Source organism: Callorhinus ursinus, unplaced genomic scaffold (assembly GCF_003265705.2).
Source record: "Callorhinus ursinus isolate GAN/ISIS: 27379988/994484 unplaced genomic scaffold, GSC_fseal_2.0 scaffold4, whole genome shotgun sequence".
Taxonomy (NCBI): Eukaryota; Metazoa; Chordata; class Mammalia; order Carnivora; family Otariidae; genus Callorhinus; species Callorhinus ursinus.
The window spans coordinates 34,602,106-34,617,133 of record NW_027397066.1 but is presented as its reverse complement, the minus strand read 5'-3'; the positions used below and the strand labels follow the sequence as shown (position 1 = coordinate 34,617,133).

Sequence of the window (15,028 nt, the reverse complement as noted above, 5' to 3'; positions counted from 1 at the left end):
AAAAAGAAAGAAAGAAAGAAAGAAAGAAAGAAAGAAAGAAAGAAAGAAAGAGAAAGAAAGAAAGAAAGAAAGAAAGAAAGAAAGAAAGAAAGAAAGAAAGAAAGAGAAAAGGCTCAAATTGGGAGAATATATTTCTTTTTTTTTTTTTAAGATTTTTATTTATTTATTTAAGAGAGAGAGACACAGTGAGAGGGAACACAAGTAGAGGCAGTGGGAGAGGGAGAAGCAGGCTTCCTGCCAAGCAAGGAGCCCAATGCGGGGCTCGATCCCAGGACCCTTTACATTTTACAACCATCAGATTAGAAAAAATGAAAAAAAATATTAATATCTAATGTTGGTAAGGATACAGGAGCAATGTACGAATTCATACACTGCTGGTGGAAATATAAACAGGCACAATTACCCTGCTAAACAAGCTGCCATTATCAATATAGTTGAACACAAGCATAACTTATGACCTAGCAAACGACACTGCTAAGTCAGTATGTTTGCCTTGATAGAAACTTGCACAAGAATACAAGGAGAAAAGTATATGAGTGTTTCAGAGCCACACTGCTCTGTTGCTTCACACTGGAAACCCTAATGTCCGTAAGCATAAGAAAAGACAGATATACCATGTTATAGTCATGGATTTCATACAGTAGTGAATAAATATAATAATAGTTTTCTTTCTTTGAGCCTTTACTATGTGACAACCACTACTTATTTACATTTATCAACTCATTTAATTCACATAACCCTCGAAGTACGTACTCTAATTATCTCCACGAAAATTAATGAACCAGACACATATACTGTTAGGATAAATCTTAGCAAAATTTAATGAAAAAAGTAAATCACAAAAGCATACACACAATAAGTTATCACACAATAAATAAATAAAAACAAGCTAAACAATTAGAGATACATACAAATGTCTAAATCTATTCCTTTTTTTAGAAATCGACACAAAATTCAGGACAGTCATTTGGTTTTTCTTGTTTTTGTTTTTTTATTTCAAGATACTTTTTTTAATATAGATTTTAAAGTTATCTCTACACCCAAGATGGGGCTCAAACTTACAACCCTGAAATTAAGAGTCACAGGCTCCACCAACTGAGCCAGTCAGGTGCCCCTCAAAATACTTTTTTTTTCTTAAGATTTATCAGGAAGAGGGGCAGAGGGGGTGAGAGAGGAGGAGGGAAACAATCCTAAGAAGACCACACTGAGTGCAGAGGCCACGCAGGGCTTGACCCCAGGACTACTGAGATCATGACTTGAGCCAAAACCAAGAGTAGGATGCCCAACTGACTGAGGCAGCCAAGAACCCCAAGGTACTTTATTTTTTAAAACAGGTCACAACACTAAGCTTTTGGCCCATTCTGCCAACGTATAAGCTAGAAACACTTGCTCAGTAGCTGAGGAGCACTCTTTAGTAGCATGTGTGAGAAGTGAATAAAAATCCTATAAAAATCATTATTCAAATAGTTTCCATAGGAACACAGATAACTGGCCCCATCTCCTAGCCTTCCATATTGTTGCATCCACGCCAACTCTACTTACAAAGACTTTTCAAAACCAGCAGTAATTAAGTTAAATGGTCCCCCCAAATCCCACAATTCAAGCTAAGCTCAAAGTGAACAGCTACAGGAGTGGCACCTACACGTGAGCGCGAGCTGAAGCACAAGCAACAGGGGGATGCTTCATCCTACTCTCCCAAGCACAGGACACAGACAGAGGGCTTATGTCCTACACCTCTACTTGGGGTGGGAAGTCGTGGTTCTAGATTTGCTGCATCAGTTGCCATGTTGGCCCCGAAATGTTATAGTATCTAGCTGGCCTCTGGTACCCACCCAAAGTAGAAGCAGCAGCAACAGTGTAAGCACCCACATTTTCAAACAGCATCCAATCGCCCACATGCATCTCGGGCAAATCACAGCTCTCAACAACGTGATCAAGGCTGTCACATGTTGGTCCCAATATGCTAGTTGAATAGTACCTCGAATCTGGTTTGGGTCTCTTCTGCAAAAGGGGCTTCACGTGGGCATGATCATAAAGGATCCAATGAAATGATCCATATACTCCATCACTCACATAATAAAGGCTTGTTCACTCGATTCATCCTCATCATCAGAGCCTGTCTGTTCCTTTAATACAAGTTTTTTGGCAATGATAGTAACTGCAAGCACGAGAGCTGGTGTAACGTGGTATCTGTCGGGCTCAGCTATGAGCTAGGCTTCTCAATCCTGAGTCTGATTCCGGTGTAGGAGGCAGAGGGGACTGACCAGGACGGTCGCTTTGGATGCACGGGGTGAAGGGGACTACGAGGGGGATGTGATCAAGAATGTAAGGCTCCTACACTGGGTGGGAAATTCCCAGGTGCTGATTTTGTTATGTTTTCTAACTTAGATATACATCATATATATTCTTTCATATGTATCGAGTATTTTGTAACAAAAATCTCACCCTTAAAAAAATTTCCCTTGTATTTATACCCTCACTTAATAAGATACATTAAGTTTATTAATAACAGCTAACATTTACTAAGCACTTAAAATATGCCACATACTGTACTACAAGTTTTGTAGTATGCATTATTTCATTTAGTAAATGCATTATTTCATTTAATCATAACAAAGCTGCTGAGGGAAGTACTACATTATCTTCATCTTACAGATGAGGAAACTGAGGCACAGGAAAGTTTTCAACTTCCCCAAAGGGCCACACAGCTAGGATTTTAAACATGAAGGCCGTCAGGATTGAAACTGGAGTCATTTTGATTAGTCTATGCTGTTAACCAACTTCCTACGCTGTCTCTATGTTTAAAACAACATTTGATATATGAGTGGATGTTTGTGTATTTTTCATGGTGGCAGGGGAGGGGGAAGGACAGAAGTAACAACTGGATTAGCAACATGGAGGTTACTGGTAAGCTTCTGACAACAGCAGTTTCAGCAGGAAGAACGGGGGACAGAAGCAATAGGCTAAGGTGAGAATGAGAGATGAGATATGAAAGCAGTATTCGGACTTTTAGCAGGAGCTAGAAAGGAGAATGAAACCAAGGAAGGACCGACTGAATTTCACATAGAGGTGAGAATGATGAAGAGGAAGAAAAGGGTGGTGTAACAGATCAAGAGGAGAATCCTAAGAGCCAAGAACTTGAGCAGCTGAGATAGCAGAGGATCCAGAACATGTCTTTGAAAACATGTAATAAAAAGTGTTTTGAAATACTCAGATCATCAGTGTACTTAAATGATATGCAGCACCATGAAATCTGACTGCTTGAGTAGTGGTACATTTGGACTTCTGCCGTTTTACCGTCCATGTTCAGTTTACCATTCCTCCTCCCTTTTTTTTGCTTTTATTTTTATTTTGCCTTTCTTGCCATCTGTTAGATTGATAAAATTATCTACATCTTCTTCCCGCCCCATCCCCTATGATGGTCTGAAATTTATAAGATTACATTTCTTTTGTTTTAATGATTCCACTTAAAAATATAATATACTTTCCTATAAATCTTTCCAACCATCAATGAAGTCATTCAGTATATCAACTCTCCTCTAAAGAAAAAAACCTTTAACCACGGAAAGCTTCTTTGATCTTATTCCTCTTGACTAAAATTTTAGCATTTAATATTTTAAAAGGTTGTTGTTTTTATTATCAACAGTTAATTTTACCTACACATTTTGTCCCTAGCTTGCTCTTCATGGTCTCTTTTATATCACAATACTTTCTTTTTTTTAATTTTATTTATTTATTTATTTAGAGCACACGCAGGGGGAGCCGCAGAGGGATAGAGAGAAGCAGACTCCCCGCTGAGCAGATAGCCCGACATGGGGCTCCATCCCAGGACCCTGGGACCATGACCTGAGATGAAGGCAGACGCTTAAATGACTGAGCCACCCAAGCGCCCCTCCAGTGCTTTTTTCCCTCTGGGTTTACTCTGCATCTTATACATACAGATACATACTTAAGTTTCCTTTTTTAATGTGGGTGGGTTAATAGTAAATGACATTCATCCTTCTAGATTTGAAATATTTTTTTCTTTTTTAAATTTTTTTATTAACATACAATATATTATTTAGACGTGAAATATCTTTATTTTGCCTTCACTCTAGATTGGTTATTTAGACCAGTGTAAAATTCTAGAGTAACATTCATTTTTCCTTTTACCCTTTCATGGATGTTACTCCAAATCACTCCTCCTTATGTTTTCTGCATATTGTAGCAGATAAAAAGCCTACTTCAAAAGAACAACAAACTGGATAGCATTTTCACTTTTCTCTTTGGAAGCTTTTAAGTTGGGCTGTTTGTTTTTGTTTCTAAATCTGTGAATTTATTTTTACTTCTCCCGCTTAGTATTCAAAGTGTACTTTTGATCTGAAGATTCTTTTTTTCTCTATTCTCTCTGAAATGGCCTACTAAATGTAGGCTAGAGCTTCATGCCTCCGAAATGCCTTATTTTTTTTTTTTTGAAAATCTTTTTGCTTTCCTCTGCACATTGAGGGTCAATTTCAATTTACTAATCCTCTACTTGATGATGACTATTTAATCTATTAAACGTTTTTTTAAAGATTTATTTATTTATTTTAGAGACGAAGAACAAGCAGGCGGGGTAGGGGAAGAGGAAGAGAGAATCTCAAGCGGACCCCACGCCAAGCCCAACACAGGGCTCGAAACAAGGACCCTAAGATCATGACCTGAGCCAAAACCAAGAGTCAGACGTTTAACCAACTGTACCACCCAGGCACCCCTAATCTATTAAATTTTTATTTTAGTGACTACACTTTCATTTCTAAGATTTCTAGTTGGCTCTTTTCCAGATGTATTTATTTTTTTGAGGATATTAAACTTATTTTAAAGCAATTCAGGCTGTTATTTTAATATCATCTCGAGTTAATACACATTTGAATTTGTTGGCTTTCTTACAACTAGGATTTTTCATGTACTTTTATTTTTTTATTGATATAATTGACATAAAAGATTTTTATAAATTTAAGGTGTATAATGTGTTGATCTGAAATTTATACATTGCAGTATGATCCTTCCTGTACTTTTAAATTTTGGAATTTACAATCTTATTCTGAATAGGATATATCCTTTCACTCTCCTTCTCATGCTCTAGCTCAAAACTCAATCTGATCCTTCTGTCTTGAACCAGATTTCCTACTGCCAGTTTGAAATTCCTACCCCTCTATCCAGTCTCCAAACCAGCAAATAGTAGGTTCCAGTTCCTGTTTTTCCCTCTTGCCTCCCTACTTTACAGCCTCCTACAAGACAAAGCCTCACATCACAAATGGAAGAGGCTAGTTCGGCCTCCTCTATGAGAGTGTGTGTGTAAGTTCAAACAATAAGTCTGACTCCAGCACCTGGCTATGCATGTAGCACCCGAACCAAACCAAACCCCTGGTTGCCAATGCCTGATTATAGACTAGAGTCCAGTACCTTTTGTTACACTCTTTTTTTTGTACAAGCACATCTTTTTTTCAGTCCAATTGTTTTTTCAGTTTTCTCTTTCTATATTTTATCTATCACTCCAAGGAGAAGTAGAAAAGATACCTCAAAGCATCTATTCACAATGCCATCTTGATCAGAATTTCTGCCTAAGCCACTGATTTACCTTCCTTCAAGGGTTTTAAGGATAAATTAAATGCCCACAGACTAGGCATTAACAAAGGTAAAACTCTTTGCAAAGGGCGCCTGGGTGGCTCAGTTAAGTGTCTGCCTTCGGCTCAGGTCATGATCTCAGTGTCCTGGGATCAAGTCCAGCATCGGGCTCCTTGCTCAGCAGAGACTCTGCTTCTCCCTCTGCTCCTCTCTCTCTCTCTTGCAAAAATAATTAAATAAAATCTTCAAAATAAAAAAAATAAAAGCAAAAATCTTACATCTTCTTTTTAGTATATTCTTAGGGTTTTTTTAGTGAAAGCCACTGGAGAAATGACTTAACATGGTATATTATGTTTTGATAACTAAAACATGTACACAAAATCCAAAAGGCTTTAATTACCCATCAAATCCTAAGTAGGTTATGAGAGTATATTGGTAAATTAAAGATAGGCTTAAAAATACTCCTATATAGGGGTGCCTGGCTGTCTCAGTCGGCACAGCATACAACTCTTGATGTCAGGGTTGTGAGTTCAAGCCCCACGTTGGGTGTAGAGATTACTTAAAAAATAAAAAAAATAAATTTAAAACACACTAATAACTACAGCTTGTAACATCTGACATTGAACAGTTCAATAATATGATTTTATTTTTTTATTTTTATTTGCAAATTCTAAAGCATCTTTATAAAATCCATATATCAATTCTTAAAATTTTGTTTTGAGGAAGAGAGAGCAGGGTAGACAAAAGTGAAGGAAAAGCTTTCAACACTCACCTAGTATCTGAACAACTAAAATCTATTGTCGAAAGTTTCAGACACAACCCTCTTTTCCACAATGATCAAAATAATTCAACCACATCACATGAAGTGAGTTGCTCTAAGACTGATATTTTTGGATATTTTTCTTACTACAAACTGTCTAGATGATACTAATAATATAGTGCTAAGAATCATAAATAAGAAATGCTAGTAAATGGTTCAAACACATGTATGAACACTTATTTTGCCCACCAACATCTTAATAAGCTTATACTGTATCATTGGGGTAGAATCTTTATGATTTCAATAAATAACTAGACATTCTATCCATGAATATCTCTAGACACTGGTTTAAAGCTCAACCCCTGGCTGTTTGCCACACATCTGCTGTCATTAGCAAAATTAAAACTAATTTTACTAAAATTTAAAACATCTGAATGCTCCTTAAAAATTTAAGGATTCCTTAGCAAGTCTTTGCCTCTTAATGAGCTGTTCCTGACTTTACCATGTGATTTGAATTATTCAAAAGTCAATCTCAAATCCTTAAATATACAAATTATCTTTCAATCAAGCAATTACTTGATGTCTATCTAATGGCTAACAAGTTCTAATTTGTCCTAAGCAAATTGTGGAAAATTGAGCCCAAAATAAAACCGCCAATAAATAATATATTTCTAACATAAGAAAATAAACTAACATTTTAATTTCAGTCAGTGGAGAAAAAAGAAACCTGGTCATGGATTTTCATTTCAAGCATTTCATACAGCAGAACCAACATTAAGTACTTTTGCCTGAGTCTATGTTCACCTCAGAGGAGTATAATACCATATTTTACCTTTAATTATATTATTTCATCACTTGTTTCTTTTCCCATTTCTATGTTCCAATAAATACACTTATTTCTGGAACTGAGGGACTCATTATACTCTCCATCCCTTCATCTTCTAATATCAAACTCTCAATCAACATTCGTCCCTGCAGTTCTCCATCATCACAAGGAAAAGAGAGCAAATTGGCTAAAACTGCACAGTAAGCCCAAAAGGAAGACGGGGCTTAGGGAAAAGGATGAAAAACAGGAATTATAAACATAAGCACAGGTTTCTCGAGGAATCTATAAGATATTCCCCTGTAAAAGACATCCAACTAAAGAAAAGGTAGTCTTGAAATGTTTATTATTTCTCAAACACTCTCTTCCTCTGACACCATATTCTCCTTGGTTTTTCTCCTACCTCTCCAGGCTGCTCCTTCTTAAGTATTCTTTGCAGGCTTCTCCTCTTCCACCTGTCCCTTATTTATTGGGGATTTTTGTACTAGAAGATCTTATCTCCTCACTCTGAACTCCCTTCCTGTACTGTCTCAAACACACTCATGACTTAGTTGTCTCCTGGGTATAGCTAATAGCTACTCCTAAATCTCTCCCCAAGTTAGAACTCTGCATTCACTCATTTACAAGTATTTATTAAACCCCTACTATGTGCAAACCACTGCTCTAGGCACTGAGGCTCCTGCTCTCATAGGGCTTTGGAAACAAGTAGGAGATGAGAAATAAATAGAAGAAATATTGAAAAATATCAGTCAGTATTAACTGCTACTTACAAAGAGAATTAAAATTAGGCTAATATTAAAGACTGGGTGGCTGCTTTATTTTTTTAAAGGTTCTATTTATTTATTTTAGACAGGGAGAGAAAGAGAGAGCACGCACATGCATGCACAAGTGGGCAAGGGGCAGAGGGAGAGGGAGAGGGAGAAACAGACTCCCTGCTGAGCAGAGAGCCCCACACGGGGCTAGATTCCAGGACCATGGGTCATGACCTGAGCCAAAGGCAGGCGCTTAACCAACTGAGTGGGTGGCTACTTTAGATGAAGTGATTAAAGAATGACTTTGTGCAGAGTTGACATTTTAACTAAGATGTAAATGACCGGAAGGGGTCAGCCATTTGTAGAAGGGTACCTTGGAACGAGAAAGTACCTAGAGCAAAGGCCCTATAATGAGAACAAGGTTTGTATTAAAAGGAGACTGGTTTGGCTGAAACATAATGAGCATGAAAGAGAGTGAAAGCACGGAGCCCAGGGAGAAGGCAGTAATCCAGCCAAGAGATGATGATGTCTCACAGCAGAAAAGCAGCATACCCAACTGCCTACCAGTCATCTGTTAAGATGTCAGAGAGGCACCTACAATTCAGATGTCCAAAACTAAATCACCATCTTCTCATTAAAATACACTCTCGCTCTGGTATTCCCAATTTTAGAAATCAATGAATCATCTACACAATCATCCAGTCCAGTCAGTTACCAGGCACCATGCTTTACTTGATCCTCTTCTCTTTTTCCTAAATTCAATCACCAAGTCCTAATTTTTCAGCTCCTAAATCTCCAGTTCATCTACTCACTTAAAAAAAGCATTGCCATTAACCTAGTCTAGCCCTCATTTGTATTACGGCTCTCAATCTCTTTCCTTTCCAATCGGTTTTCCAGTCGGCAACTAATTATCTTCCTAAAATTTTAAATCTGATCAAGTACTTCCTCTACTTAAAATACTCTAACAGATTCCCACTCCTAGAAAACGAAGTCCAAACTCCTCAACAAAACCTTGATTTGACTTTACTTACCTCCTGATATTCATCCCTTGTGCTCTCAAAACTACCAACATCACTACCAGGTCCCATACTCACTAATCTAATCACACTAAATTACTTGCATTTTACCTTCTTTCTCTACCATTCATCACACCAATACCTAATTTTCTTTTAGGTCCCTAATTAGATAATATTTCCTCACTGAAAACTTGCTCAACCACTCAAGACTCAGTTCAATACCCCTCTAAGTGCTCCTGAGGTGTACAGTATTTCCTCCATCACAGTATTTACTACACAGTATTATATTTGTTTGCTTAACTTGGTTTTAGTAATTTTCTGTTTTAGTAATAAACGCAGAGTCATTCTATTTTGCTGCCATATAGAAAGTGTTCAATAAATATATCTTGGGGTGCCTGGGTGGCTAAGTCAGTTGAGCATCCAACTCTTGGTTTTGACTCACGTCATGATCTCAGGGATGTGGGATCAAGCCCTGAGTCTGGCTCTGCGCTCAGAGCAGAGTCTGCTTCTCCCTCTCTCTCTGCTCCTCCCCCTGTTCTACCTCCAAAGTGAATAAATAAAATCCTTCAAAATAAATACCTCTTGAATAAATTAATGAATAAAGACTTCATTTTAATGCTGCACAGCAGACTAGATACCCTGAACAAAATCTTTTCAAACACATTGCTAAGCTCACAAAAAATGATGCAAAGAGGGCAAAAACAAAAGGAAAGCAGAATCTCTACAGACTAAGTGAAAACAACAAAGCCAACCTTTCCCCTGAGATTTCTGTTGAGGTTTATAGTCTTTGAGCTTCCTCCATTGCTGCTAGGGGCATGAGAGACCAGAGAACAAGACTACATTCTATTCGAGATGGAACATCTAACAGGAGACACCCAGAAAAAAAGCTAGACAGACAGTATAGCTGTGAACTAAAAAAAAAAAAAAAAAAAAAAAAAATATATATATATATATATACACACACACACACACACACACACACACACACACACACACACATACACAGAAGGGAATAGCAAGAAAGCATGCCAACCTCTCCTTTGGTGTTAAATAGTGGGGGTGAAAAACATAAGGCTAAGTCAGCCCTCACACAAGCTTGCAGTATGAATTCATGCTACCAAAGTGGTCTAAAAAGTCTAGAGCAAAGAATTTAAGTTAATTTGGTCCTAAGCTGTATTCCCAGCAGCTAATAAAAGCAGAAGCAAATGCTATGCAGAAATGCATCTTCAATCTCTGGACTTCAAATAGTTCCAAAATATAAAACTACATGGAAAATGAACAACTCTCAATTAAAAAACATAGATACGGCATCATGAATGAGTGCACACAGGAAAAAGATAATATAGTAAGAACCAAAAATTTCAGATAGAATTTTCATTTACAGAATATAAAAGACATGTTTAATATGGTAAGTAATAAAACAGGAGTTTGAAAACATAAGAAAAAAAAGAATAAGCAAGGTGAAAAATAAATGATTTCTAGAAATGAAAAATATAATCATTGAAATTAAAAACCCAACATAAATACCAACCAGCAGATCAGAGGCAAACTAACAAGGGAATTAGCAAACTAGGCAGACCTAAGAAAATAATCCAGAATTCGGGCCAGAAAGATAAAGACATACAAAATATGACAGGTTTAGAGACATGGAAAATAAAGCAAAAAGATCTAACATAATTCTAATTAGAGTTCCAAAAGGAGATAAAAGAGAACTGAAAACTAGCTCAGTCAGTGGAGCATGTGACTCCTGATCTCAGGGTTGAGAGTTCACGAGCCCCATGTTGGGTGTATAGATTACTTAAAAATAAATGAGCAAAGGGGCACCTGGGTGGTACAGTTGGTTAAGCATCCAACTCTTGGTTTTGGCTCAGTTATGATCTCAGGGTCATGAGATCAAGCCCACATCAGGCTCTGAGTTTCTCTCTCCCTCTTCCTGACTCTCCCTCTCAAATAAATAAATCTTTAAATAAATAAGTAAATAAACTTAAGAAAAAAAAAGAGAACTGAATAAAGGTAATAGAGAGTGACAGAGATCTGTAGAATAATACTAATCCTCAGATGCTGGAAGCCCAACAAATCTCAAGCAGGATAAATACATACCTAGTATGCAGAAATACATACATAGTAAAATTAGAGTTTACACCAAAGAAAAATTTTCAAAATAAAGTTAATCAAATTTAAAAAGCAATAAAATAGAAAAGACATGAGAACAAAAGCATGATATGTGACTTTTCAACAACAAGAGAAGCCAAAAGACACTGGAATAACATCTTAAATGTGTCTTTACCATAAAAAGATCCTCACCTAAAGGAACTTGTTTTCTTAGGATGCACATCAGACAGAAAGACCAGAGAAATAAGAAAAAGTGGTTAACAAAGATTTTAGAAAAATCTGAACAAATAACAATGTATATTGTAAAGAAGGGAAAGAGCAGAACAGACACAAAATACTAGCCAATAAATAGCATGTAAATTGGGAGAAAGTGACCAGAATTAAAGCATTCTAATTTCTTTATATTTTTCAGGAAAAAATGTAAACTTTTTAATAACCTTTAGACTTTGAAGTACATGGAGTATATAACTCCCAAACAAGTGCATGTATGTGTGTGCTTTTGGGGGAGAGAGGATAATGCAATGAGAAAAAAAAAAAAAAAAAGAAAAAAGAAAAAAATTTTTAAATGCCAAAAATAAAAAAATAAAACCACAAGGAAGTTCATGAAACAATGGCAGAAATATGCCCAAACATATCAGTGATAACAGTAAATATAAACAGACTAAATTTCCAATTATAAGACAAAGATTACCAAATCAGGACAAAAAAAAGGTTAAAGTCAGAGGGTGGGAAAATTTATACCAGGAAAATACTAATAAAATCTGGTAGAGATATTACTAAAAAAAAAGTTGTTACATAAAAATAAAGGATGTAATTCATCAGTGTTATGTAACAACTCTAAATGTTTTGTATCTAATAACATAGCTTCAAAATATATAAAGCAAAATTTTAGAAAGAACTGTTAAAGGAAAGACTGTCAAATCCATCAGAGCTATCATGGCTTAAATGTCTACTTTAGAAGAGAAAGAAGGTTCAGAATTAATGAACAAAACTGCTACCTGATAATTTAAAAATGAATGACAGAATAAACACAAAGAAAGCAAGAGAATATAATTAAGGTAAGAATAAAAATTAACAAAACAGGAAACAAACATACAATATAAATGTTCAATGTAAAAAGATATTACTTGGAAAAATAAGAAAATGGACAGAGCTCTGGCAAGATTAATCAAGAAAATGACAAACACCTTAAAGAATGGAAAAAAAGATATAACTATAAATGCTGCTAAGAGTATACAGAGACTATTATGAACTTGATGCCAATAAATTAAAAATTTAGTTTAAGTGAACTCCCAGAAAAAAAAAAACTTACCAAAACTGAGTCAAAAGCAAAAAAATTAAATTAGCAGTTAATAGCTTTCCACAAAGTAAACACTAATTTAGATAGTTTTGTACATAAGTTCTAATGAACATTCAAGGGACAAAAAATCTTACACAAGCTAATTCAGTATACAGAAAAAAATTATTTTAAACGATTTATACACACCTGTTTCATCAAATGATGGTACTTTTTCCACTCTGAGAGTCTGTGATCCCTGTCCTTCTTTCTGAACATTTGTGGAGTATGACTTCACTTGACTCAGTGTATAAATATATGGGTGACTACAGTGAACCATGTTTGAAAAGCTTCCCAATGTCACTAAATTCTGCCATTCTACAAGAAAAAAAAATTAATTTCAAACTCACAACAAAGATTTTATACCCAATAAAACATACCCACTATGAAAGAGAATAATTTTACAGAAAAACAGTAAAACTGTCATTCTGCTAAATACTCTAATGAACATGCTAATCCACCCTCTCTGTGGAGGTTTTCATTGACCTGTAGGTGTATGGGGACTACATTTTGTAAAGAAAAAATAATGATAATATTCCTATTCTCTAATTTGTAAATTTATTTATATGGCAATCTTTTATTTTTTGTCTTTTTTTAAAGATTTTGTTCAGGGTGCCTGGGTGGCTCAGTTGGTTGAGCGACTGCCTTTGCTCAGGTCATGATCCTGGAGTCCCGGGATCGAGTCCCGCATCAGGCTCCCTGCTCGGCGGGGAGTCTGCTTCTCCCTCTGACCCTCCCCCCTCTCATGTGCTCTCTCTCTCAAATAAATAAATAAAATATTAAAAAAAATAATAAAGATTTTATTCATTTATTTGAGAGAACGAGAGAGAGAGACAGCACACGCAAGAGCAGAGGGAGGGGCAGAGGGACAAGCAGATTCCTCCTGCAGCCTGATCCAGGGCTCAATCCCAGGACCCCGAGACCATGACCTAAGCCAAAATCAGATGTTTAACCCACTTAGCCCACCCAGGCGCCCCTGGAAACTTTTAAAATATGTAAAATCAGGTAAGACTTATTCACCTCTTCTGAAACATCTCTGACATATAATAGATACTTTTTATTTTGTATGCTGGTTCCATGTTAAAAAAAATTTGCAGAATAGAGAACTCAGAGGGGGGGGAGGTAAGGAGGGCTTCCTACTCAAAACTACCCTGTGTCCTTCTGCTAGCTAGAGATTTATTCCTCTTTCATTTCACAATCAATAAGTGAATTATATTAATCAGTCATTCATACTGTCACTGATTTTTTTTAATCAGATAATTAGATCAACATTTGGTGAGATTCCTCGGTATATAGGAATTCTAATTGAGGGAAGAATAGAAGACTAATTACAAAGCACTTCAGCTGCTGCATCTGGTTGACAGTGGGCTTTGGAGGGCTGAAATACTGAAGAAAAATATATTCCATATTTGCACTGAAGTGGCAGAAAACTAAATCTGTCTGTCTCTACTCTCATGTGACCCTCTTTCTCTTTTTTTTTTTTACTATAAGTACTAGACCTTGAACACCTTGTAAATAATTTTCATAATTTTTAAAGTGTTAGGTGAAATAATGAAGTTATACCATTAGAGATAGTCAAGTTTTTCCCGAGAGTGGAGAGTTAAGCATTTAAGGGCTGAAACCTTTCTTTCCTTTTTTTCCCTAAGTAATCTCCACACCCAACTTGGGGATTGAACTCACAACCCTGAGATCAAGAGTCACATGCTTTACCTACTGAACCAGCCAGGCGCCCCAAGGGTGAAACTTTTCTGTTTAATAATGATCTTCCCAAAATGTTAACTCATGTATATGCATGTGCAGATACACGCCTTCTGAAATCAAGAAAAATAAATCTTTTCTTAATGACTCGGAGAATTCACCAGGAACATAAGTTATCATGAATGTCAAAGATAATTCAAAAAGCATGAAGAATATAAAGCAGTATAAATATTCACTCAAGCTTCAGGCGTGGAACTTTTGAAAAACTTCTTGATGTCAACTTACTGTTTCACTTTTCTGGCAAATGATTGTTGAAGGCCCAGTATGTTTTTGGTCATTTGCCCCTATTTTTTAAAGGCTTACTCTTACTCTAAAGTAGAGCAAATATAACAATGTACCTCCTTGCACATTAAAATCTGTAGCCTACTAGCCAAATCAGTGACGCAAGGATTAAAGCAGATTTTCCTAAGAAACTCACCCTCCAGAAAAGCATCTTGTTTACCATGGCTACTGGGGTTCTGACCTGTCAGTCCTATTCAAAGTATCTTTTGTGATTATTACCTAACAAAGCCAATATGCCACCAATGCTTTTTTTTTCACCCATGTGCTAAAGTGTTTAAAGAGAGACTACTCCACAGTCTTTTTTTTTTTTTTAAGATTTTATTTATTTGTCAGAGAGAGTGAGAGAGAGCACAAGCAGGGGAAGCGGCAGGCAGAGGGAGGAGCAGGTTCCCCACTGAGCAGGGAGCCTGATGCGGGACTCGGGACTCGATCCCAGGGCCCTGGGATCATGACCTGAGCTGAAGGCAGATGCTTCACTGACTGAGCCACCTAGACTTCCCTACTCCACAGTCTAAAAATCCTCCCTCAGAAGATACTATTTTCCATGACTTGATCCTCGATTTTTTTTCAAGGTTCTCCTTAGTTTTTCAAACATTAAATTTC

At 36.5% G+C, this 15,028-nt stretch overlaps 1 protein-coding gene and 1 pseudogene across 3 annotated transcripts in view; both read right to left on the bottom strand.

The window, feature by feature from the left end:
- The window catches only part of SLC30A9 (solute carrier family 30 member 9), a 77,235-nt gene that overhangs the window by 53,322 nt on the left and 8,885 nt on the right, over positions 1–15,028 (bottom strand). For 2 of the 3 annotated variants that reach the window (XM_025887542.2, XM_025887545.2), the window contains one exon: positions 12,536–12,703. The exons of the other annotated variant lie outside the window; for it this stretch is intronic. In XM_025887542.2, the coding sequence (XP_025743327.2) occupies positions 12,536–12,703 (168 nt within the window). The remainder of the gene's footprint in view (positions 1–12,535; positions 12,704–15,028) is intronic. 3 annotated transcript variants of the gene reach the window in all.
- Positions 707–9,009, bottom strand: LOC112835827 (ornithine decarboxylase pseudogene; annotated as a pseudogene).